Here is a 25,958-nt window from a genome sequence, read left to right on the forward strand (position 1 = left end):
ATATATATATATATATATATATATATATATATATATATATATATATTTATTATGTACAAAACGCTTTATGCGTTATTTAACGCGTGCATTATTATTGTGCTCAATAGATGTGTATCTAAGTATATTATGTTGTCATATAACTGTAGGTTTATAATTTATAATCGGTATTCATCGGCGGCATCACGACGAGGAAAATAATAATAATAATACGTTTTGTTTTGTTCCTCTAGACTTAAATTTTACCTGAAAACTCAATAGATTTCCTACTAAAATCGTGCGTGCCCCTACAATGTACGAGTGCGTGTGTGCATAAAAAAAAAAAAATTGTGATGTTTTTATGGAAAAAAAAAAAAAATAATAAGAAGACCGTCCCGTCAATAAAACACACATCTGTTCACGCGTGCGATATCATTGTAGTACATGTAGTGCGGTGACTTATCCCGAAAGGTTTCGACCGGACAAAGCGTTCGGGTCGGCCAGACTGCGAGGAGCCCGAATAGCTCGGCGACCCTATGTCTACCTTTTTGGCCCCTCCACCTCGCCCTACGGTCCGTGCCGTACCTGGTGTGCGTCTATTATGTGTTTCCAAAATTTCTCCGTCCCGTCGGCGCGTACATGGCCATATACGTTTTAGCGGTGCCCCGCGTAGTGTCTAATGTGAGTGTGCTCCGTGCGTGTGTAGGTATAAACCGTGTATCGTACGAGTACGGCGGTCGTCGAATAGCGGTGGTAGTAGTGGTCATCGTAGTGCGGTGCACAGTTAATGTTCTATCGCCGTGGGCTCCGATCGTAAAACACAGTCGAACGTGTACACATGTGCCAGGAAAACGTTTTGCCGCCGACTTACGGGACTACTATGTGCCAGCAGTTGAAAATGAAAACGAAAAGGAAATGCTTCAGGAAATCCGAGTTACCGATGCCCAAAGGTATATAAATATGCGTAGTATTATAATATTGTAACGTATATTTTATATATATATATATATATGAATCTCGTTATACCGTTCGAGATTAAGGACGTTTCACCGTCCCCGCCATTTCCCGTTTTTTTTTTATTCTAGCTATTTCCTCAAAACTTTATTATTATTATCATTACTTTTCATTTTTTTTATTTTTTTTTTTTTATTCTGTTATTTTTTATCAGTAAACCCGCGGTGGGTACCCTATCGAAATATCAAGTACGTGAGTTTGAAACATTTTTGCTTAAACGGATTTTGATTGTTAGTGCTTTGGTAGATAAATCACGTTCTCGCTAAACCGAGTGCGTCACCGTAGTCGCCAATGACGCTCGACCGCGCGCACGTGCGCCCGCGGTTTGCCCACTTTTATCGGCGGGTCGTGCCGATAAAGCTTGCGCCCGCGCTCTTAAATCTGACGATACGCACCCGAGTACCAGTCGTCTCGTCTCGTTCGTATTACCTACATGTAGTACGTACATGTCGCGAGTCAGTTAAGAATCTTATTTGAAATGTGTGCGCGCGCGCGCGCGCTTCATAATTATTATCCAACGTTTGTTGGACATAGTCGATAACGTTTATTGCTGCGAAATCCGATGAGATTTAGAGCGTTATTATTACCTGCAGAATCGTAATATTACATAGCGAATATGTTTTCGCATTTACGTTGTTCTATTAAACTCCAATGCAAAATCATAATGGTAGTTCGAACCGTGAAATAAATCCATCGACGGTTTATTGTACACAGAGTGCAGAGGACCGTGAAAGGTTAAAATTAATAATATTTTTATATTTAAAAAAAAAATGGTCCTAACTAAAAATGTTTACGACTTTTCGTTGGTGGTATATTTGACATTTGAAGTTGACGTGTAACGCCATAGAATCTACTATCATGGCGTTTATACATTTAAATATTATGTCTTCAACTTTACTTATCCATTATTATTAGCGTAAAACTCAATTTATCGGGTTGGGTATTAGGTATATTTTTTAAGTTCATAATTTTCTATTTAATTAAATTTTATAACATTATGTCATAAGTTATAGCATTAACAATTATAATAGCATAGTCCCAATATGATACTGTTCAACAGTCAATATCAACGGCGCGATTTAGTTTCTACTACATTATTGTAACTGTTGATTGTACTCTCAGTTCCCACTCCGATATTATTTATCGCTATTGCACAAAATTATGACAGTTTAGTCATTTGAATTATTTAAGATTTATAAATCACTAAATCAGTCCTTCGTGAACTATGATATGAATGATTGTCGCTACGTGTTTGTTAAAGCGGTTACGTTTTTTAAAACTTTTTCGTTTTTCTTTTATTTGTATAGTGTTATATACATTTAAGCTTTATAAAATATTATAAAAGTGTTACAATAAGAAGGTGCACAAAAATTATAAATATGGCTCTATGTTATGTTTATGGTAGTTCGTCATATCCAAGCAAAAATTTACAATTTTTCTGTTCTGGAGAAAATATCGTGATACATTTAGAAAGTGGGTATTTTTTTTTTTTAAATAAACACTTTTAAAATTTCATTAGGTAGAATTAAAATACATTAGGAATATTAGGATATGTTTTAAAAAGTTAGAACTGAAAGAATAAATCATTCAAAAAAATATGAAAGTCAAAATGTATTAATTATAGCATAATAAGTACGTGGTAAAACTGGAGCCACCGCGATAATAGATTGTATGACATCACACGCTAACTTTAAATTACCATGAAATTCGCTAACAAAAAGTTGTAAATTAGTTTAATTTGGACTTCTGTTTTCCTGTCAAGAATTTGTTGTATTTTTCCTTTCGTGGTCTTTTAAGAAATCAATCTGTTAAATACGTCTGGGTCGTATTCAAGGCAAGGCAAAAGAGCGTGGGTCAAGAGCGCAATTCCAAGAGAGACGCAAATTTAGGACTAAAAATTACCAAGTCACTATTCTTAACTAAATATTTTTAAATTATTCGAATTAATAACTTTTTTTTTGATATTAAATATATTACATTTTATGAAATATGTTTAAAATGAATAAATCACACTGTAGGTGTGGCTTTGCATCTTTGAACACTGATACTTATGACATACAAGAAGTAAGTAATAATGTTAAGTTACAATGTCAATTACTAACGATTTAATATCGGTGTATAATTTATAATAAAATGTTAATGCATAAAAAAATTGTTATTAATAAACACAGTAGCTAGTATGTCGCAGCGTGTCGTCGAAAAATCGTAAGAATGTAAGATAATAAATATATATATTCTTGGTCTGCAACCATAATTCAGTAAAATATTTCCAACTATGATATATTTAGGTGTTAAATATGGGTTTATATTATGTTATTTTAAATTTAAATTTAATATACACTAAACTGTACTAAGTTTTTTGTCATTTTATTCAAAGGACGTGTTACATACATAACAATTTTGTAAGTACTTATATAATATTATGTATTGTAATAATTAATAATAATAATACAAGGAATAGCACACTATTACAATCATAACTTACACCATTTTTTCGTATCCATTTAATTAATAATATTAATTTAATATTGAACACAATTTAATATAATAGATTACTTTTTTAATGACAAATCATAATTTTGATGTTTCTTCTTTCCATTTTATAAGTTCATAATACACAGTTTTTAGAAGTATAAATAATAATAAGAAGCAAATATATATATTTATAATTAAATTAATAAAATAATATAAGCACATTTTGTATCAAAATATATAAAAATAATATTGTTTCGAAAACATTTTATGATTTTTCCTAACTGTTTTACATTTAAACTTAGAAGTAACATTAATGATGTGCGTACAGCAAAATTAATAAATTTTGAATTGTCAATAGGTATGTAGGTTAAACAATAATATGTCTTCAAAAAAAATTCTGGTTTATGGGTTGATAAGGATAGAGTGAAGAAAAAAAAAAAAGAAAAGAAAAAATTGTCCTCAAATATGTTTCATTGGCTAACCCGAAATTGCAATGGTTTAATTAATGATTTCATATCGATTATCCCGGCATATAATCTTGATCTTCGTAGAAAAAAATAAAGAACATAATAATGTAGTTATTGAAATTAAAAATGAAGTAGAACTATTAGAACCTATAAAGAAAAATCAGGATTTAAAAAAAAAACGGAGCTGGAAAAAAATTCACCAAAATCAGATTAAAAAATGTCACTTAACTTAAAACAAAACATCTATTGAAATAAATTAAGTAATTTTAGTAAAACGTTTTTCCGGAAAGGGTATGTTTTCGACGATTCACCAGGGACACTACTTAACCTTAATACGTATACCTTGTATACGTTGTATCTGTAGAATTTAAGGCGTTTTTTTTTTTTATATAAATTATAAGTACATAGGAATTCCGAATTCTCAATTTTCTATCTCTTTATCAATCATTCGTATTTTCTTAACGTATTTTTCTATAAATGTTAATAATCTAATATTATGGTGTCTAATGTTCAGTATAAAAACTAGAGCTTATATTAAATATAATTACAGGTAGTGTTTCAATTCCTAGTATAATTGTTATACATAATATGCATCAAATCGGTGTGTAAAATATATTGTATTTCGTATAAAAATTATTTGTTTACACTGTGATGTCATCAAATTTCTAATTAATCTTGAATATAACTTGTTTTCGAAAACAACAGGCGAATTTCACTCTTGTGTAGTACGTACGGTTGAATAGCACATACGTCCATAGTTGTATGCATGATCAATACTTCGAAACAAATGTTATCGCATAGGTAATGCATAGTGGTTCTCCTTATTACTTAAGAAATGACGTTATCACATGTTGTTTAGAATAAGTAACACGATATATTAATGTAGAAAAATAATGCTTTAAATGTTTTACACTGATATCACCTATTACTAAAATAGGTTTAGAGATAAGATTTCACACAAACTACAATGAAATGTCCGTTGACAATAGCGTAAAAATATTACCGTGAACTAAATTTTACACTGTCCCGGTTAAGCATATCTCATTCCTTCAAAAGCGAACACATTTTCGGAACAGAGAATTTTCAATTTACTGCTGTTGATACACACCAGTATTTAGGTAGTACGTTTTTTAAAAAAATAACTATAATTATACATACATATATAATTAACTTAAGTAACGCTCAAATGACAAATAGTATAAAATTCATTGTCACGCCCTCCAAATCATATTAAGATTTAAATATGTTTAATATACGAGTATATCTCTCTTTTCTCTTTTATTCAATCTTATGATTAGTTTTGTTGTCAAACACGGGCTCTGGGCTCTTTCATTTTTCCATCTAACCTCTTTAGTTCCATAGCGCTTGATAGTCTAGTATTGATTTAAATATTACATTTTTAAATTAATTATTATTAAATAGATATAAATTAAAGAGAGGGTTGGCACTGCTTAGTTCCAATTAATTGTGACTTAATTAGATGTTTTTTCTTTGAGACATTATTATGTCTCAATTATATATAAATAATCAAAAATAATGTTTTCATAATTTATTGCTTTTTAAAAATGTTCACGCCTCCTTAGAGAGGCGCGTCCCACAGTTTTAGAATCGTTAAAAGTCTAAAACATTTAAAATTCTTTGAAAGTGGTGTTATGTATAGGACCAATCAATCGATTTGTACAAGATTTTTACGATATTCCAATAGTCGGTGTTCTTTATTATACACTCGAAATAATTACGTTTTATAAGTTTTGCTTGACATCTTTGTTATCTATAAGTACCACCATTGGTAGATTTGCATCAGAGGAAAATGACCTGCAACGGTAAACTCGAGGTCAACCTTTTTTCTTTAATTTCTAAATATAAACATTTAATACTTAAACGACTAGGAAATAAAACAAATATAGTGACCGTTTTATAAACATTGTATACTCCATACTCGGTGTCAAGGTTGCTTTGCAAAACAAACCATGCTGTGTAGTCAAATTGTTTTAGTTCCGATAGTTTGTGTAGTTGTCTCGGCGAGCCAGTGTCAGATAGAGCTAGTTTTTTTAACCGTCGCAGGATTCGCACAATTTTCGCCATGTGTTTCGATATAATTTTATTTAAAATATTCTGTTATTAATGTGTTCGCCGCTGAAAAAATATAAGGAACCCAAAATGCACGCCGGTGGTAATATACGTTTCATCTATATAATATTTTTGTTCATATTATTATACCATAAGTCTATTATACGCGAATTATAATGCACTGCTGCTGCGTTATAGCTAATAATGTAATATATATAATAATGTATTTGTAATTAATATTACACGTGCACGTGTCAATAATCATTTAAAATTATTTTTATTTTTATTTTTTCTGGGTACCACAGAGATGAGAGAGAGGAGCAGAAATGCGGCGAGGACACGTAGGGAGAACGAGAACGCCGAATTCCTAGAGCTTGCCAAACTCTTGCCGTTACCGTCGGCCATCACCAGCCAGTTAGATAAAGCCTCGGTAATCCGGTTGACCACGAGCTATTTGAAAATGAGGCACGTCTTTCCAGACGGTAAGAACCACCATCAGGTGTAATCAGCAAATAGTTTATTTGTACATGTGTATAATTCATGAATACCCATGCATAATGTATGTACATAAATATATAATTTATATATATATATACAATATTTGTATGTAGGTATAATTTATTTATATTTCTGTATTGAATATTTATTTTGAAATGTTAATTATAATAATGGTTTATGGTTGTGTTCGGTCTAGGTTTGGGAGACGCGTGGGGTGCAGTGACTCCACCGAATCACGTCAAAGATGCTTGCATCAAAGAGCTCGGTTCATATTTACTACAGGTAAATATATTGAAGGTAATTGGATGTATAACGGGTAAAATGAAAAATATGGCGGATTCGGAAATTAAATGACATTATTTTTTACCCCTCCAAATCGTTTTTTAATTTTTTTATTGATTTAAATGCAGATGTATTTATATGAATTAAATTAAATTAAATTTCTATGCGTATAAAAATTGAATGTATTTAACATTTTAAAAATAATTATAATAATATTATCATTATTATTATATTATATTAATGATATTGAACATTATAAACTACATATTAACATTCATAACGTAATATGAATATATAACGATGATTCTCGGAGAACTGTTTAAAACGTGTCATACCCGGAGCCACGATTAATCTATATGATATTTATTTTTTGATTGATTAATTGAAAAACGTTACTTAAATTATTATTATTTTTTTTTTTTTATGTTTTAGAGTCTTGATGGCTTTATATTCGTCGTAGGCGGCGATGGAAAGATCATGTATATATCTGAAACAGCGTCAGTCCACTTGGGATTATCACAGGTACATACATATATACATATACACATACGAAAAAAATAGTAAAAAAAGTGGTCACTTATGAAATATTTTTTCTGGTAGTTTCAATTTAATAATAACTTTTATTGTGTTATGTTCAGGTGGAATTAACTGGAAACAGTATATTTGAATATATTCATCAATCTGATCACGATGAAATGATATCAGTACTGAGTCCGCATCATCCACCTCCAAACCTACCTTCGGAAAACATGATGTTGAGTAAGTTATTGCAATACTATTTATATAATTTTAGCAAATGAAAATACTAAACAAATCAGTTATTATACGGTTTTATAGATTCCAATGTGTTTGAACTTCAACGTGTATTTTTCTTGCGAATGAAATGTGTGTTGGCGAAAAGGAACGCAGGGCTTACTACAGGAGGATACAAGGTAGGCTAAATTTATATAATTTATTTTTACATAGGATTATAAATCTATTTCGCTGAAACATTTAAACAAACAAATTTTAATTGTTTTTAAAATAAAAAATTTAATATTAATTATCTATTCTCGTTGTAAACCAACCATTTTTGAGTATTCATTTTAATTCAATGTTTGATTTGTTAATTTAAATTTCATGATAAAGATTTTTTTCCGCTCTGTAACCTGCATCTTTACATTAGTGGTATGTAAAAAAAAAATTCCATGAATATTATTTCCATGTTTATTAATTAAAAAAAATGAATAATAATAGCTTCAAAATATTAAAGATGAGTCTAAGGCTTATGAAATTCCTACATCAACCAACAACGTTACCAACCTGCAGCATATTGTTTTTGTTTTGCTATTGACGTATACAAAATGGGATTTTTTTTTTTTTAATGTGAACAACCTATCATTTCAAAACATTTATTATTTTCATAACTTCAGGTTCTAGAAAGGTACATAAAATGTACTTGTTTATGTTACAAAAATATTAAATTTTTTATTTGCTTTTACGCAAAACCTATTTATATTTTTATTTTTAATTTATTATCAGATAATGTAGCTTATCTTAAAGTATAAAAAATCATATAATGTTTTTGTATTTAAAATTTTTTAAAAAAAAGATTATTTTATAAGTTAATTATTTTTTAGGTATTTCATATTTACACATTATCAATTTTAAATTAAAAATACCTACATTTTTTTCACGTAGATTAAGATTAATTAGATATAAAGACACGTAAATTGTTATTTTAGGTACCTATAAATGTGATAACGATAAGAAAAAAAAAGCAATTAAATAGATTATTTTCGTTTTATTGTAAAATTTAAAACTATTAAAAATAACATGGATAAACAACGCTACCGATAGGTTAATGACATTTAATATTATTGTTGCACTAAATTGCTAGCCAGACCTTAAACAATAAAGCTATAAAATAGTCTGGTGGCAGTTTAAACACTTACAGTCAATACAAAAAATAAAAATAAACCTGAACGTGTTTACTTTTTCATAATTTACTATTCAGTCGTCTCTTAGTGATTTGAGTCCATACACGTGTTTAAACTAACAAAGCTAATAAATCATTGTTTAAATTAATTTTTACTCTTATACTAAACTATTATTGCATATAAAAAATTAATTTACATTTTTCTATTGAATAATGACCAATGATCATTTTTTTTTTTTTGTTAATTATAAATTGAAATCATTAATTTATCTGCATAGGAAAACAGTGAATGAGATAAAACAAATTAAAAAAATTGTGCAATTTAAATTTACACTTATTTTTATATTTCATGTCTTGTATAAGATATTATTAAATCTCTAATTACTTATTCATATTCATTACTTAACTAAACGTAATTTATATGATTCATAATACGGACAATATTTTAATAATATTTTGAAGAAAACATAATGTAACTATTTACTAAGAATGAATGTTTATAAAATATTATATTTTAGGCATAATAATAATAATAAGTCAGATTAAAACTAGTTGAATTTAGTATGTAAACAATTATTTGTGTAAACAATACAGAATAACCTTCACCATTATTACACTTAAAATAATTATTATTGTGTATTAGGTGTAAATTTTAATATTAGTATAAGTACGTTAAATGTTTTCGTACTAAGTGTAGTGTTGGTGTTTAAGGAAGTAAAAAAATTAAGCTTAGAAAACATTAAAACATAATATAAGAAGAAACTTAATAATATAAAATTCATATATAATATTAATAATATTAATATATTGTATATTATTATTAAATGTATTATTTGGTAACATGATATTAATACATTTATTTAATTTAAACGTTCCAACAGTAATATATTTCACTAATGTACAAAGTTAAAAGAGAAATCAAACCAATACGGCATCATAACTTATAGATCGAATATTACGTATTTATATAGTATTAAAAATTTAAATATTCTACTATTTCAACATTAAGTATTATACCAAAGGATTTAAAGTCGATTTATTTGACTATTTTCTAATAGTATCATCGTATGCATATATACGTATATATACGCGACGTTTTGCCCATAGTATTACATATTTCTCGTTGATTCTAGAGTTGTTCAGAGACAACATATTTTCTCTAGGTCCATTCCATGTAACTAAATCAGCACACCTACGGTGTTGCTTACATATTCACTAAGTCACGAATTTCCAACCGCAAGTTTACAAGTTCCCGGGTCCTGACCAATAATATAATTTCGTAATGTATAGAAATAATGATACAGGTATTATACTCGGCGATCGTTTGCCTCCATCACATAGAATTGGGACGTTCATTGAAGTTTTTCCTATTTCCATTATGTCTTACTACATGGCCATTCAATTGTTTCCGTTGTCTGCACCGCAGTTTTGCCCACGCGTATATTATATTGTACCATTAATACGTATAAGGTCGACGGCTGTTCGACGTGACCGAAAGCTCACCATTATCTAGCACTTAGTTGTATTGTCCACGGCCTGTTCGACAGTATTGCTTTGGTGATCGGCCTTCTCCGCAAGGGTTTATCTCAACGAGGCCCAGTAATTTCTAGAAATAAATAAAAAATAGAATAAAATTAATTATGTGTTCAACCACCGCCGCATTCACGGGACGACTACCGTTGCAGCGTGTACGGTTTAAAATTAAATCGAGACTGGCCACAACACAAAGCGAATACCAGCTAGATATTATATTATATTATATTATTAGCACGTATTATTACTATGTGATTTAATTGTACAGTGATTTTTACGTGATTTTGTAGCGAATGACGGGACGACTTCAAGTCTACTATTTTTTTTACAATTTTAATAATTTTAAATCCGTTCTTTTGTATCACGAACCGCTCGGGTTCGTATAACAACATAATGATATATCATACTTTTTCTACACCCATGGCAAAGTTTCATGATTTATGATCTTTATTACTCACATACATGTATAATAATATACATATTATATCCGTGTACGTAGTATGTACATTTTTTTTTTTGTGTCGCATACGGCTTAAGTGTAGACCATAAAAATCACTCATGTGCCTCGGCGTGTGTTCGTGCATACATTACGGAGCTAATGCTCGCGCATATATAGGCTCGTATAATAAACGCGTTCTGCATATATATATATATATATATGCACTTATATTGTATAATTATATGTGTGTGTGTGTGTGTGTGTTCATACTTACGGCGTGCACATGGTATGTGTCGATTGTTATAATATATATGAGGGGGGCAGGAAATGGGATAGAAAAAATTAAAAAAAAAAAAGAGTGAAATAAAATGGGCGCCATGTTGCGGGGGCCAGGTGTATGTATGTGTGTATGTGTGTATTGCGTATACATTCGTGTACATTGCATGTGTGTATTTGTACATAGTTATGTGAGTGTGAGTCCGCGCGCGCGTTTAATCGTAGTCGTATATATTACCTGTGTTTAGAATGTCCGTTTGCCATTGGCCGTGCGCGCCGCGGGCGTCCTTTCAATACTCCTCCTCTTTTATATTATTTCCCTCTGGACGATCCTCGATCGCGTGCGAAGAGATACAAAAAACGCGTACAACTCTTGCCACACATAGTCTGCCGGACAGGTGAGATACATAAAAGTATGTACAGTGTAATATACCTATATTGTTTGATCACGGATTCTGAAACTAAAACGGATTACATTTATCACCTCTGTTTTTTTTCCAAAATCGTCCCTATATTTTCGCGAGGTCACTCTGAGAGGAAATTAACCGATTTAAAATAACCGCCTTAGATTTTTATTGAGTAGGTAATTTCCTTCGTAATGTATTGAATCATAGAGACTGATAATATTTAAGTTAACGTATTGACAATTGATTTCCGTTAAAACTATTTTATGCGATATATCGAAAACTGAGAAATTGACTTATGAACATATTACGATAATATTATTATTGTTATTATTACGGCGAGGGTTTCTGATAAGACTCTGCGAATACTTCGTCTATAAATTATTAACTTGACCGAATAAATATATACTTGACGCATAATCGATCAAGATAACACAACAGTTTTAAAATTTATAATCGTTATATTTTTTAGGTTTCTAAACATAAGCTTAGAATACATTATATTACATATATATCCGTTTGTTAGCAATACCTACGATTACTAATGTAATATTAAGAATATTAAATTATATTATTACTAGCTAGTATTAAAAAATATCAAAATTTGAATATTTAATATAAATTTATATTAGTCAATATCAAAAAATTGTTACTAAAATATAATTTATTTTTCTTATCAATGAAGATATTTAATTTAATTAAGTTTCTCCGTATGAAAATTTAAAAATTACCAAATCATTTTTAAATTATATATGGAATTATAGTTTGTTTGATATGTTTGTAAAGTGGCTTATCCTAATTTGATTTTTACTATTATGCCATCTAAACATTGTCTGTCTTGCATCGTTGAAAAAAAAACCAATTATGTATTCGGAAAAAGTTAAAATATACTTAAAAGTAACTTAAATAAATCATTGTTATAACGAGGAAGTTATTATGATTAGTTGTAATGGATGGCTTACATAATATTTTATTTTTAATGTTTCTTTTCGTTAAGCAATTATTGGAATAGTAAAAAGTGTAAATTATTGAGCAATATTTTCATAGATAAATTAAACATTGATAGTACCAGGAAATTGTATTTTGATTTTTTTTTTTTTTTTAATAATTCGTTTCAATTTAAGAATACTTGATTAGAGAAAAATAGCGTAACTTATCAAAGTGGATAAATTGAAAATTATGTAAAACACAAGATAAAATTGTATCATATAGAAATATTTATAATTATTTCATAAAAAATTTATTTCGTTAAAACATTATCGAAATATTAATATATTGGTATTACTATATTTATAGTTAAAGTGTAATAATTCCCTTAATTTTTTTTTTGTGAGTAGATACACTTATACCAATGCCGATCATAATATATATATATACGTAAATGTAAAACTATCCATGATTGAAGATCTTTATTAGGAAGTTTTAGTTTCAGATACAACTAAAATTAAGTCCACACGTGCATGTCTTCGCATTGTCGCAACAGATTCCGATACCTATACATGCGTATGTGGCCATATTTTGATAAATAATTTTGCATACACTATATTATGGTATAAATTATTATACCTAAGACGATTTTTCATGTACAACTTGTCATGTATATATGTAGTGTGAAAGTGTACAAATAAAATTTGTGCTATGAATTTACCTTTAAGAATGTACACTTACTGCGCAAAAAAATAATTTTATTTTTTATTTATTTACTTAATTTTTTTTTTTTTTTTTGGCGACACACCGACTATTGTACTTACACGTAATGTTATGTATTTGTATTATATTGTATGTATTATACGAAAATGCGAAACGCAATAGGTAGTCACGTTCTAGAGCATTGTACTCGACGATAAAAATAATACACAAGCATTTTCAAATCCTTTCCATTGTGTAATATTACGAACGTTCGCCATAGGTAAGTTTTCCGAAACGTGTCCAAGTCGGGGTATGTCGAATGCGAGAGTGAAAACGTTTTACACCGATGTGCTCCACATGCGGTGTCGATAGTCGAAGATTGATTACGCGGGCCGGTCGCATTCGAAGTATATATAGGTACAGTCTCTAATCCCGACTGCTTATTGATACCTCACGATCGGCTCCAACGTGTCTGAGACACGAAGAACACCTATGATTTTTATTACTATTCGGGATCTATTGTCCGGGGTGCCGAAGGTATTTTTTCGGAATTTTTTGGGTATGTTTTCAAAATAAGCGAGGTAGAAAACGAGAGAGGTGGAGGGACAGAAGATGTGTAGGTGTGTGAGATAGAGAAGGAGTGAGGTGAACGAGGAAAAAAATATCACACCTGTGAAGAGACCCGCATTTAATTTATTCTAATACTTAAATCTCGTATTTTTGGTTGTGGTCACGTCTTGGCTATTATGAATGGACTTCTTGACACCTTCTCAGTGAGCACGTTATATTATTACCTAGCCTATTATAACCCATGTGACCATATTATGCAGCTATGACCTTTAGAACAGGTCTTAGGTTATTTTTATATGTATATGTATAATAGTGTTTTTTCAACGGCATAATAACACATATATAATGTTTGTGAGTAGTGAGCGCAGTACTTATATTGTACACCTACATAATAAACGTTAGTACTTTTGTACCAATGGATGTATTTGTTTAGACGTGTAAATACGCATCCGTTTCATTATTGAGTATTTTGTCGAACACCCAAGGGGATCATATTTCTCAAGTAAATATACTGTTCAATTGCCTTCATACAGTAAAAGGGTCATACATATATATGTATATGTGTATATATGTATATATTTAAACACATTTAAATGTATATATATTTTGTTATTATATTATCTAAACATAAACACATATGCATTTATGTATGTATGTATAATATAAATACATATATATTATATATGCATAAATAGAGTTTGTCTTAATTATCTAAAAAATAATTTAATTAGGTGAACAGTGCTTGATGTTTGATATCTTTAACAGTATTTGTTTCCTTTAATTTTAAAATTTATTTAGATTTTTCCTATACTGAAGCTAATTCAGTAAATATTCGTATACCTTTAAAAGTTTAGTAACTTATGTACACCATTTATATCCAGAATGGATAGTAAATTATTCAATAAGTAAATATTATTACTAAATGCTAAAGTGTTGGTGACATATTATAACTCATAGAGAACAGTTTTAACTATATTAAAGTGTTTTTATATTTTAACTTGTATTATTTCAATAAATAAAATAGTATATCACATGCATTAAACATCGTAAATTAAAGTATTAATATTACTCTTAAATCATGTTCTTATATCATTTTATTTTTGTTTTTTTTTTTTATACAGGTTATACACTGTTCTGGTTACCTTAAAGTGAGACAATATCCAGGATTAGAGACTGTTGGCCTAGTGGCCGTTGGTCATTCATTACCTCCACACGCAATTACCGAAATTAAATTACACTCAAATATGTTCATGTTTCGAGCGAGCTTAGACTTGAAACTTATATTTTTAGACGCTAGGTAAGTCAAATATTTTTAAGATTGACTAAATAGTACATATATATTTTTTACAGAATATGATATATAAAAGTATATATATTTATTATAATTATTTTTATAAAATATGTATTACATGAATAGTGCGCCCTTTGTTTGTTCGTATTTTTTTTAACCAACACATTTGTGTAAAAAGTATAGTGTTACATTTTGTTATTGAATTACAGGGTGTCTCAGCTGACGGGCTACGAACCTCAAGACCTAATAGAAAAAACCCTCTATCATTATATTCACGGTAATGATATCCATAACATGAGACTTTCGCATCATACTCGTAAGTTTTATAGAATGACGACATCCAAATTGAGGATTTTTATTAATAAACGTTGATGTCGCTCGTTTCAGTGCTATTAAAAGGCCAAGTCACGACCAAGTACTATAGGCTGTTGGCCAAAGACGGTGGATGGGTGTGGGTTCAGAGTTACGCAACCATAGTCCACAACAGTAGATCTTCAAGACCTCATTGCATAGTTAGCGTCAACTACGTATTAAGGTGAGTGGTGTGCGCTCTAATGGATCTGTACAATGCGAACTTGATGTAAAAAAAGAACCGCATATGGATGTGCTCATGTCGATCGTTACAATATTTGATTTAATCGGTTGATCGGTGTACGCAGTGGCGTAGGAAGACTCGTTAGCGCACCTGGCAAAATTAGAAAAAAACGCATTTTAACCAATTAAAATTTGATGTTATGATATTTTTTTAACCTCTAATTTTACTAATTTATTTTAAATTTACAATTGATATTTATAAGTTATTATTACAATATTAATTTTAAACTTTGAAAATGTTTTTTTTCGCTTTATGACTAGCAAATTCATCAATAATTTCTTCATATGAAATTTTTTACGTAAATGCCCTTGTGCTATTTTCATAATTTCATCGTTAAATTCACACGTAATGTGTACAAATAGACAACATTTACGTATTTCAAAAAGTACAATGGAAAAATGTTGATTTGATTGTAGGATAAAAATACGACTTTTACAAAATTTTGCGCCCCTTTGCAATTTTCGCCCCTGCCGTAGGCACAGGTCGCCATACCCTTGCTACGTCACTGGGTGTAAGGATACGATTTCACAAAGAATCGCTAAACGATTGACGTATATTACGCAGTATTATAAATAATAAACATAATGGGTTGTAAATCAAAATACATACGGGTTATACAGAAGTGTTGGGATTCTGCGTTTCACGTGGAAATATTTTACGCGCCCGTTGTTAAATAAGCATACGGTTTATTTATTGACTGTCGATTTCGTGTCCGTACAGCGAGTCCGAGATGAAAGACGTGTGTCTGTCCGTGTGCAACAACAGTAGCGCAATGTCGCAGAACGGCAACGAAGATGCGGCGACCGTTCAAAACAAACCGACCAAAGCGCAACAAAACCAAAGGCAATCGAATCAAAATCACAGGTACCACAGGCCACCGGTGGTGACCGACGAGGAGTACAGCGATTCCAGCGGCGGACTTTACAACGACTACGTGAGCAACAACAGCGTAAGTGTTACGATAACGAATTCATTTTATAATACTTAATATTGGCCTGTGTTAAAACAGAGGATAAGAATTCATACACAATTAACATATACGAACTTATTGCTTAAACATGCGAAATACTGTAAACATGCAATACATTTGTTAATGGATTTAATAATTAAATACTCAATATACAATAAACTACAATGGTGTATTAAAATAACGTTTGATATAGAATGAAGGAGAATACATTTTTCCGTAACAAGAGCTAAAGTAATTGATTGATAACAATTTTTATGCGCAATGAAAATGAAAATACATTATGCTTTAATACCTATTATTTTATAATTATTTGTTAAGTTTTCACATACTGTTTTTAAAGTAGTTACTAATTGTGATGTAAATGTTCGTATCTACCACGAACATTTAACCAATATTTTGTAATAAATTATTACATGCATATAATATAGAGATTAATAGTCTCTCGTAGAACTTCAAATCAAATGGAGATTAAATGTTTTAGAACTGCATTCCTGCTGGGCGTACTACATTATACGTCGTTGCAAAATGTCGTTACATAAAACTCAAAACTCGTTTCATAACCATTCAATACTATAACGTTGCCTTCTCCGCACTTACCTTAATGCCATACGAATAACGAGATAAATAAATGAAAAACATATTCTAATTCCAGTTTATTGAATCTTTGAAATTTTACCAAACATAACTAAGTGGCAGTAGTGACTTAACAATTAAAACGTATGCAAACTAAATTGGAGTCCGTAAATATAATTTAATTTTAATAATAATACCCTTGATAATATATGTTTTTACATGATATTATTCGGTTAGAGAAAAAAAAATTGATTTTACACAACAAAAATAAAGAACACATTACATTGAAATATTTAGCTAGGTAATAAAATAATATTAAATATTGTATAAATATAGTATACATTTTATACAATTATAAAATAAAATAATCGCGTGAAGTACGTAAATGAAACAAAAAAGAGCAAATATATTATACATAGCATTATTATTATCTTATACGTTCATACGTAGTACATTTTTATATATCGAGTTCAGAATTACGTTCAGTCATCGTTTTCGTAGCTATTTTCGCAACAAATGCGTTGAAAACATATTTTTTATCATGCCATAGAGTGACACTTTACTGTGTTCACACGTACATAATTAAAGTATAAAATCTGTTCACGTGTTACGCTATACGGGGAGAGCGCTTTATCACATAATTTGTTCGTCCTACTTCCAATTCCAGTGGAGTTAGATTTATTTTATTTTCAGAAGTCATAATACGTACACTACAGGCATTCAGTTTTATTCGTTCGTAAATTTGTTTATTCTTTTTTCTTGTACATAAACTCACATTATCTCTCGAACATTTACTATTGTTGTTATCGCCGGACTCCAACGTCGTGAAATGTATAATAATAATAATTTGTGTGGGAACACTATGTAGTTCCAATACGGGATTATTTTATTACATATAGTTCGTGTGAGAATATTTTATGATATGAAATATACGAGGTAAGCGAGAAATGTGTCCGACAATATCCAATCCCAGGACAAAAATTCTCCGAAGACTTTTGTTATGATCGCGTCGATTGTACCCATCGACCCATCGGCTAACATCTAACGTAGCGATGATATACACTGTTACGGAGAGTCATTAACGAAAAAAATAAATGAAAAATAAAACCAAAAACGTCTATATAATAATATGTTCCTACACGATTTTTAGTTTTCATTTGAATATCTTATTAATATAATTACACAACTCTTAGAAATCTCGATTGATATAAATATAATGAGAGAATATTTGACGTTAGATCTTTCTATTTATGGATGTTGTCAACAACATAAACATTAACTTGTAAATTCCATTTGAAATAGGTTAGAAAACATCAGGGTACAGTTTACGCGTACTCTTAAACCTACCACATGACTGTAATAAGTAGGACAACAATTATGGTGCCCCGTGGTTTTTTTTAAAGAAAAACTATATGGTAATTCAAACAATTATAAGCAAAAAGGTACGCGCGTAAACGATGTTAAAATGTCGTCGTCGCCGCCGGCGAACGCGCCATAATTGGGGTGTAGTCAAATACTTTGAGGGGCGAGACCCTTTGTGCACGGAAGTGTCGTTTGCGTGCACGTATTACGTGATTTTCGAACAATATATGTTTATCGTCCTAGAAATTTCAAATATTTTATATGAGTATTACACACTTCACACTATACTATACAGTGTGACGTGTGTGCATAGGAGTTGTGGACACTTATATTACATATATTAAACAAAATAACGAAAACGATTAGAATATGTTTCAATCAAAAAATGCATTTTTATTAATTTGCTTGTTTACTAGTATCTGCTATTATTTAAATATATATTCTTTTACGTGTTCAGTGGCGTATTCAGTTTTTTCTAGAGTAGAGCAATCGGCGTGCTCTTATTAAATTTTCGACTCAACAGCTCATTTTACCAAAGTATCGATTAACGTGGAGGGAGGTGGACGTGAAACCAGTCCCAAAATATAATGATTTGTACTTTGTACATAAGTATCCGTACAGTACACGTCTCATTTTTCTGGTTTACAACATGTTAATGGCTTTATAAAAAATATATTTATATTTTGACGATATACCGACTTTGAAATAACTAAACTCTAGGCATATGAATGAATTTCCCCTCTCCAAATTACTTCACTGATCATGTTTCGATTACATTGTTATTTTACGGGGCAAATTTGAACTAAAAGAATTTTAATAACAAACCCGAAAATCTCTTTCCGAAATTTTAAATCCTAATCATATCGTTATGGCTAGGTGGGCGTCAATTGTAGTTCGATAAATATTATCATAATTTGGTCACGCATGGTACACGGTAGTTGTTGTATACGCGAAAAAGTTTTTTATGCACAGTCACACTCGTCAATAACTATATTATTTACTTACCAATAACACTTTGTAAATCATAATTAACAAAAATTAAAACGGCACTAAATTTTTAAAACTGAATTATGAAAACCAATGAAACAATCGTGGTAAAAGTTAAAATATGTAGATTGTAATCGGTCACTAGCAATATTATTACGAATTTCCATTGTTTCGTGCGTTGTATTTTGTCAATATTTTTTAAATCGATTATTGTGAATAAAATCTATTGCCATAAAAAACGAAATGATTTCAACAAGTGTGTTAAAAAACGCGTTCTTATCAATTTTCAATAATATTTTACTTTACTTAATGATATCACATCGAAATAGATTCTTGTAATAGTTCTAACTATTATCGTCTACATAACTAAAAAAAATCTCTAGATCAAAAGGTTATGCTGTGAAATATCCATAAAACGAAATTATATTCAAAGCGGGTTTCTTCGACAATTGAATAATAAATGTATGTCTCGAGCGATTATATAGATGGACAAGGGTTTACTGGGCTCGACAGTTTAACTTTTAAAATCTGATAATATTAGGTATGGTGTATCGATATCGTAATAGAAGGAACAATAATGTTTATTTTAATATCCTCCGTCGATTGAATGGAAAGAAAAAAGGAATGGGATTTTGTATATTTTCAAGTATAAAGTCAAAATTTTAGAAAATTAATTTAGTTCGTACTGTGGTCAACCCCAACGCAACCCCCTTCGTGCGCGCACTCGCATAACACTGATCTATATAACTCTACCGTTCCAGGAACCGCAGTCGCTGGTCAACGGAGGCGGTCATCACCACCATCACCCAAACATGATGCCGAACAACATGTACACGGTCGAGGAGTACATCTACCCGGATCTGTTCTACCCTTACGACCAGACATGCGCGCGGCCGTTCAGCTCGGGTTCCAGCTGTTCCAGCTCGAACGAGAGTGACCGAATGCTGGCGCATCAGGCCGGCGCGGGCGGTTACACGCCACCGGCGGCCATGCTGATGGCCGCGGCCGGCCACGACGATCAGCACGCAGTCGCGGCGGCCGCTTACCAGACGCTGACGCCCGTGGGAGCCGCGACCGCCACGACCACGGCCGCCGCGCCGGTCGGCCACCATCATCACCACCACGGCGTGATCGTGGACACCCAACACTACGCCGTCGTCAACGAGTACGTGCACTGATGGCCGTCACCGCCGCCGCCGCCGAGAGGTCGTCCGGAGGACGCGTTCGGCACCACTTACGACGCGACCGACCGGCGTGAGAGATGGACGTGAGGAACGTATTTATCGTTCGTTCCTTACGCGCGCACCATACAACCGAGGTCGTTCGACATGACATCCGCTTGCGTGTGTGTTCTGCGTCAAATGGCTCACGCGCAGTGGCACTCGGAACACTTATAGGGACAGGCGAATGTGCATCCGCGTCGTAAACGTCTTAGATATCCGTATAGTTCTTATAAAAACACATGTGTTTATCAACGACGAACAATTATTTTATTAAAATATCACGCGTTCCTTCCATTATACGTTTCATTCTAAGCCTAGAGGTGAGCGCGCCCCATCGTTCCATCCCGTCTATGTTTTCCGCCCAAATCTGTATAACTCATCAACTCTTTTACGATATAACAATACGGACAGGATCGCGTACCTGTATATCGTACACGGGCACTGTCGACGCCCGCTTTCGTATATAATATAATATTCTTATAACGATGAACGATGATGTTAACGGCCCGACTCGTACGCCGAGGCCGTTGTTTTTGATTCGAAACATCGATGTTTGGTATCCGGATATACTGCAAGAACTCGATGGAGAGATGAAGAGATTTACATATAAATGTAGAGAGAAAAAGAGATTTGACGGAAACGTTTCGATCGCACATCATGTTAAAACGTTTTTCCGGACATCTCGTCCACCCCAGTGTTGTATATTCTGTTCCAATAATGATAATTTATGTAGCAGCGGATGATAAATACTGTACATACACCTTGCGATGACAATATATTTCTCGTTTTCGATCATACTATTGCATTTATCTAGATTTGATGTAATATAATGTAATGTATCGTAACGCACATAAATACTAAGCAGAACATGATAATATAATTATGTGTTTATAATATGCGTATTCCTGTTAACCGTGTAGATTGTTTATTATTTATTTGTACATAATCCACGTAATATTATATACAACGTGAAAAAGAGTAATTTATGTTTTATTATTATTATATATATATATATATATAAATTATGGACATGTATATGTACTATATATACATTATATATTATAGCATTAAATATATATATATATATTCAAATAATACTGAATTTATTTTTACTTTTAGTGAACCATACGCCCACATATGTAACTCTTGTACTTGGTTTTAACGTACGAGTATAGTTCTTACCTAACCGTTTTTATTTTTTTGTTCTTATTAATCTCCACGAGCGCTTCTGTTACGAAAACAGTGATTTGAACGCACTTGTTTCGCACTTTACCGACGTTAATCGACGTTGTTACGTCTGGGGTAGCTCGTCGTATTGTACGGTTCGTTCAGCGTGAACACAATAGCAAGGCGTATACGACAAATCACACCGTGTTCACAGCAACCACTCGAATCCCAACAGTGAAAACTAGCCGGTGTTCAGTGCCCCAAACGAACATTTATTGTAACGTCTCGACAAAAGAATACTTCTGCGTACGTTTAGTGCCTGCTACAATATTATGTTCTCCCAATAGCGTTCGATCTCTCGCAGGCCCTTAGCACCGGACCGCACAGTTTTTTTTATCTCCGCCGGTTCGGTAACAGACAACTTCGTTACGTATTGCTTGTAGGCAATCGACACGTTAATCGCAGTGTATAATTTAAAAATAAGCAGATTATACCCGATAGTCGTATGAAGATTATTACATTGAATTGTATACCGTTTATCCTTATTTTATTTTAATACTTATACCCGGTATGAATATTATGGTTTCAACTTTTAATAGTTCTTATACTTGTAAACCATGTTAATCATGCAGTGTATATATAGTTAACATTTTTTTTTTTTTTTTTAAACACTAAATCATAATAATTATAATCAGAATAGACGGAAGTATTTTGATATAATATTTATTTCAGTAAGGGTTGTAAAAGCTGTTAATAAGGCGATAAATTTACTGTTAGTGGTAAGTCAAATAACCATGGCAATGGACTGCATTTTTTATATATGATAATTGTTTGACAAATTATTTAAATATCAATAATTGTAATTTAATCAGTTTAACCATTGATTTTTTCGATTATTAATTTTTAATATTTTAGTTTCTTTTATATTTTTTATAAACATCAACAGTAAAATGTATAAATGTTATATTTAACTACAAAATATGTGAAAAGAAAATGTCTTGTTAAAAATTAAAAATAAATAAAAAAAGTTAAAGAGTCGAAAAAAAATCAATTAAAACGGCATAATACTATTCGTCCGAACACTTTATTTTTCTTCCGAACGAAAACACATGGATAAACCATATACGAGTATATGATTGAATTTATAAAATAAAAATACTGTAAAACGTAAATCGTATTTTTCTACTAATTGGTATACGATTTCATTGTATTGTGTGGAAAAACAAAAAAAAAATGAAATGAAATATTAACCCCGAACAGGCCCGTGGGAGAAATTGCGTTGCGTTTCGTTTTAATTGTAAGTCGCGTGTGCCACAGGGTGTTTATAATGGGAACAATGTCAGCGGGACATCACGTATAATTGACCGTCAGACGTCTGTCTCTCCGCACACGCGTTTCGACTTCACAGCATGTCAACGAACAATAATTCATATGTTTATATGTATAATGGTGTAATAACGGTGAGCAACCCTTTAAGCGCAAGCTCTCTCTCCGTCTCCCTTTCACCCGCTCGCTGTCGAATTTGTACAAGACAATAATTGGAGGTCATGCGCATGTTATTATTGTTGTGACCATGTGAACTTTTATCATTTTCACAAATCAATGTTTTTTCTATCTTCACGGTTATAGTAGCTCCAACTTAACATTTTAAGTCGACAAGTTTTGCACTATGAAACTAAAAAAAATACATAAAGTTTTGTTGTTGCATGTATAACATTGAAGTATGTACAGACCGTTATTATTATATTTATATTTGATGTGTACATAATGTGAAAAAAAATTAAATGGCAGAACCAAATCTATAGATATCTTTGCTATACACGTAGTTACATTTATTATATAAGACTATAACGTACTATAAACGTCTGATGCTATTAGGTACTGCGGTATTATACACTATTATTATACCGTAGTTTATCCTGTATACAGTAGCCTAGCACGAAATACGGGTGCACCAAACGGAAGCAAACCAATGAGTTAAAATGGTATTGATTTCTAAAAGTGTCTTTGTGCACAGAATGTTTATTTTTCCGTGATACTTGATTGAGCAAGGTCGTTATCGGCCGATCTTTTTGATGACCCGATTAGGTAGGGTAAAAAAATAGTGTGTACAACATTGTCAGATTTTTACTAGTATGTATTGTATGTATTGTATGTAGATTACTAATAGGAAACTAACTATTAGTCGAAAAAAATTTCGCTATCGATTGATGGGTACCACAGAAGTTTAAAATTACTTTGATAGATAGGAAACCAGAATTTTATCTACAACGATTGCTTTGTTACTATTTGTACCTACGCTGTAAATAATATCCAGTCTGTTCTGTTGTATCGTGTGCTCGTGTTGTATTCCTAAATAATGTGTATTTTGAAAATTGAAATGGAAAATAATGAAATAAAAATTATTTTATCCGAGAGAGGCAAAGAGTTAACTAATGTTGGAACTTTCAAGTATAGGTTTATTGGGATTAGAAAAAATGGTGAATTATTGAAATATTTTACGGTACAAAGCGAAAAAGTCGCACCCATTTTATGCTCAATCGAAGGGTTTTTGGGGTTTTTTTTTTTTTTTGGTTCCTTTTGTTTGATTTTCAACCATGTTCAATTGGGTTACGAAAAAGATCAATCGTGCTTAATCGGGTTCCAGCCTTATTTTCCGATCCGTCGATTCCCGCGGAACCGGTCACCGAGTGTTTTGAACTGTAATTTTATGCGGCGAAACAACTCGATGCGCGAGTTATTACAGCTATTACCACAGAACCGTGATACCACTAACCATACCCCGTTACGAAGTCACTGCGCATCCACTTGGGCTACGACATAATACCTATGCATATCATACCGTATAATGCGTTATACACCAAAGGCGTTCGGGTCTACCGTTTGTGAGTAGAACTTTACGCTGAACACGAAAAATGTTGAATAGAAGTTGGGTGTCTTGACACCACGCGTTCTATCGAATAATTATATAATACGATTATGGCATTATGAAAATTAACTTTTTTTTGGTGAAATTTAATACATAATATAGGTAATAATGATAAAGTAGTCGTGTGTCCCATATATCGTAATGAAATTGCATTACACCATCCATAATGACACGTTAAACATTTTATACCTTTCCCATAGATCAAATGTTGAAAAATGAATCAATCTCTTACGGAATCAATGAGTTTTCATAGGATAAAAAAAAAAACGACGCAATATATTTGTGCAAAACAATAAATTTTAATATTATGATTCATACATGGAGACGGCCGTTCTGCGCTGTGCCACACTCGGAATCGTAATCACATTATTATCGATATGGCTGCTGTACGATTTGTTTATGAATTATAATACATTTTTACTTCGTCATGTGCAGGCGAATACTGGCCTACCGGGATACCGGAAAATCCCAGTAGGCTCTCTCAAAAATTATAAGACCTGGATCCTTTACCAATTAGGTACCTGTAGTCTCAGTTAAATTCGGTAATTATATTATTTTTAACAATTACAATACAATACTGATGGACAGTCAACTACTTAATTTAGTACCCAATGGGAAATGAGTAAAACACGCAATTTTTTCGATTAATTTAATTGATTTACTTTTGGTAAATATGACTGTTACCATTATTTCAATTATTAAAATCTTTCGATTATTTTTATAATCGAAAAATAATAATTGAATGATTATTCCCATCACTAGTTGTAACATCACCAGAAGAATTGGTAAATAATGTTACTGAAGTTGAATGACTTGTATCAGCTCGGGAATACAGTAAATTTAAATATATTGTAATTACTTTAGGCATATTTCCAATTTTGTTTTTTTCAATAACCTGCTTGATGCATTAATCGTTTTTATAACTAAAAAAAAAATCTATCTGACGTTACATTTGTGAGTCGTAAATTCATGTATTTCTTAAACATATCATATAACTCTTTTTTAATAGTAAATGGTCGTGAACAATATGTTTTTGAGTAGAGAAATTTAATGTGTAATATTTATTTTACCAATGAATATTACATATATCGTAATAAATGAACGGAGAATGTATACAATATATACAAAACAATTTTATCTCACTTACCTTTTTACTAAATATTGAATATCAGGAGCTTGGTCAATGAATTTTTTATATCGGTTGAAATCAAAACTTTGGAATTTTTACTTTTAATCCACTTGATTTTCTCTTTAAAAAACTTGAAATTTTAAATAAGTTTAACATTATTATGTTTTATATTTTTCATGCT

General features: G+C 31.3%; 1 protein-coding gene across 1 annotated transcript in view; it reads left to right on the plus strand.

Annotated features, from left to right (window-relative positions):
• Positions 1-21,527, plus strand: part of LOC112688282 (single-minded homolog 2) — a 39,896-nt gene extending 18,369 nt beyond the window's left edge. The window contains exons 2-12 of the mRNA XM_025561397.1: positions 683-926; positions 6,308-6,484; positions 6,697-6,782; positions 7,215-7,304; positions 7,421-7,541; positions 7,620-7,714; positions 14,673-14,848; positions 15,052-15,158; positions 15,230-15,377; positions 16,158-16,386; positions 20,091-21,527. Of these exons, the coding sequence (XP_025417182.1) occupies positions 815-926; positions 6,308-6,484; positions 6,697-6,782; positions 7,215-7,304; positions 7,421-7,541; positions 7,620-7,714; positions 14,673-14,848; positions 15,052-15,158; positions 15,230-15,377; positions 16,158-16,386; positions 20,091-20,507 (1,758 nt within the window). The 5' untranslated portion in view covers positions 683-814 and the 3' untranslated portion in view covers positions 20,508-21,527. The remainder of the gene's footprint in view (positions 1-682; positions 927-6,307; positions 6,485-6,696; positions 6,783-7,214; positions 7,305-7,420; positions 7,542-7,619; positions 7,715-14,672; positions 14,849-15,051; positions 15,159-15,229; positions 15,378-16,157; positions 16,387-20,090) is intronic.
• The last annotated feature ends 4,431 nt before the right edge of the window (positions 21,528-25,958 follow it).

The sequence above is a fragment of the Sipha flava genome, unplaced genomic scaffold (genome assembly GCF_003268045.1).
Source record: "Sipha flava isolate LNK unplaced genomic scaffold, YSA_version1 38_pilon_pilon, whole genome shotgun sequence".
Classification (NCBI taxonomy): Eukaryota; Metazoa; Arthropoda; class Insecta; order Hemiptera; family Aphididae; genus Sipha; species Sipha flava.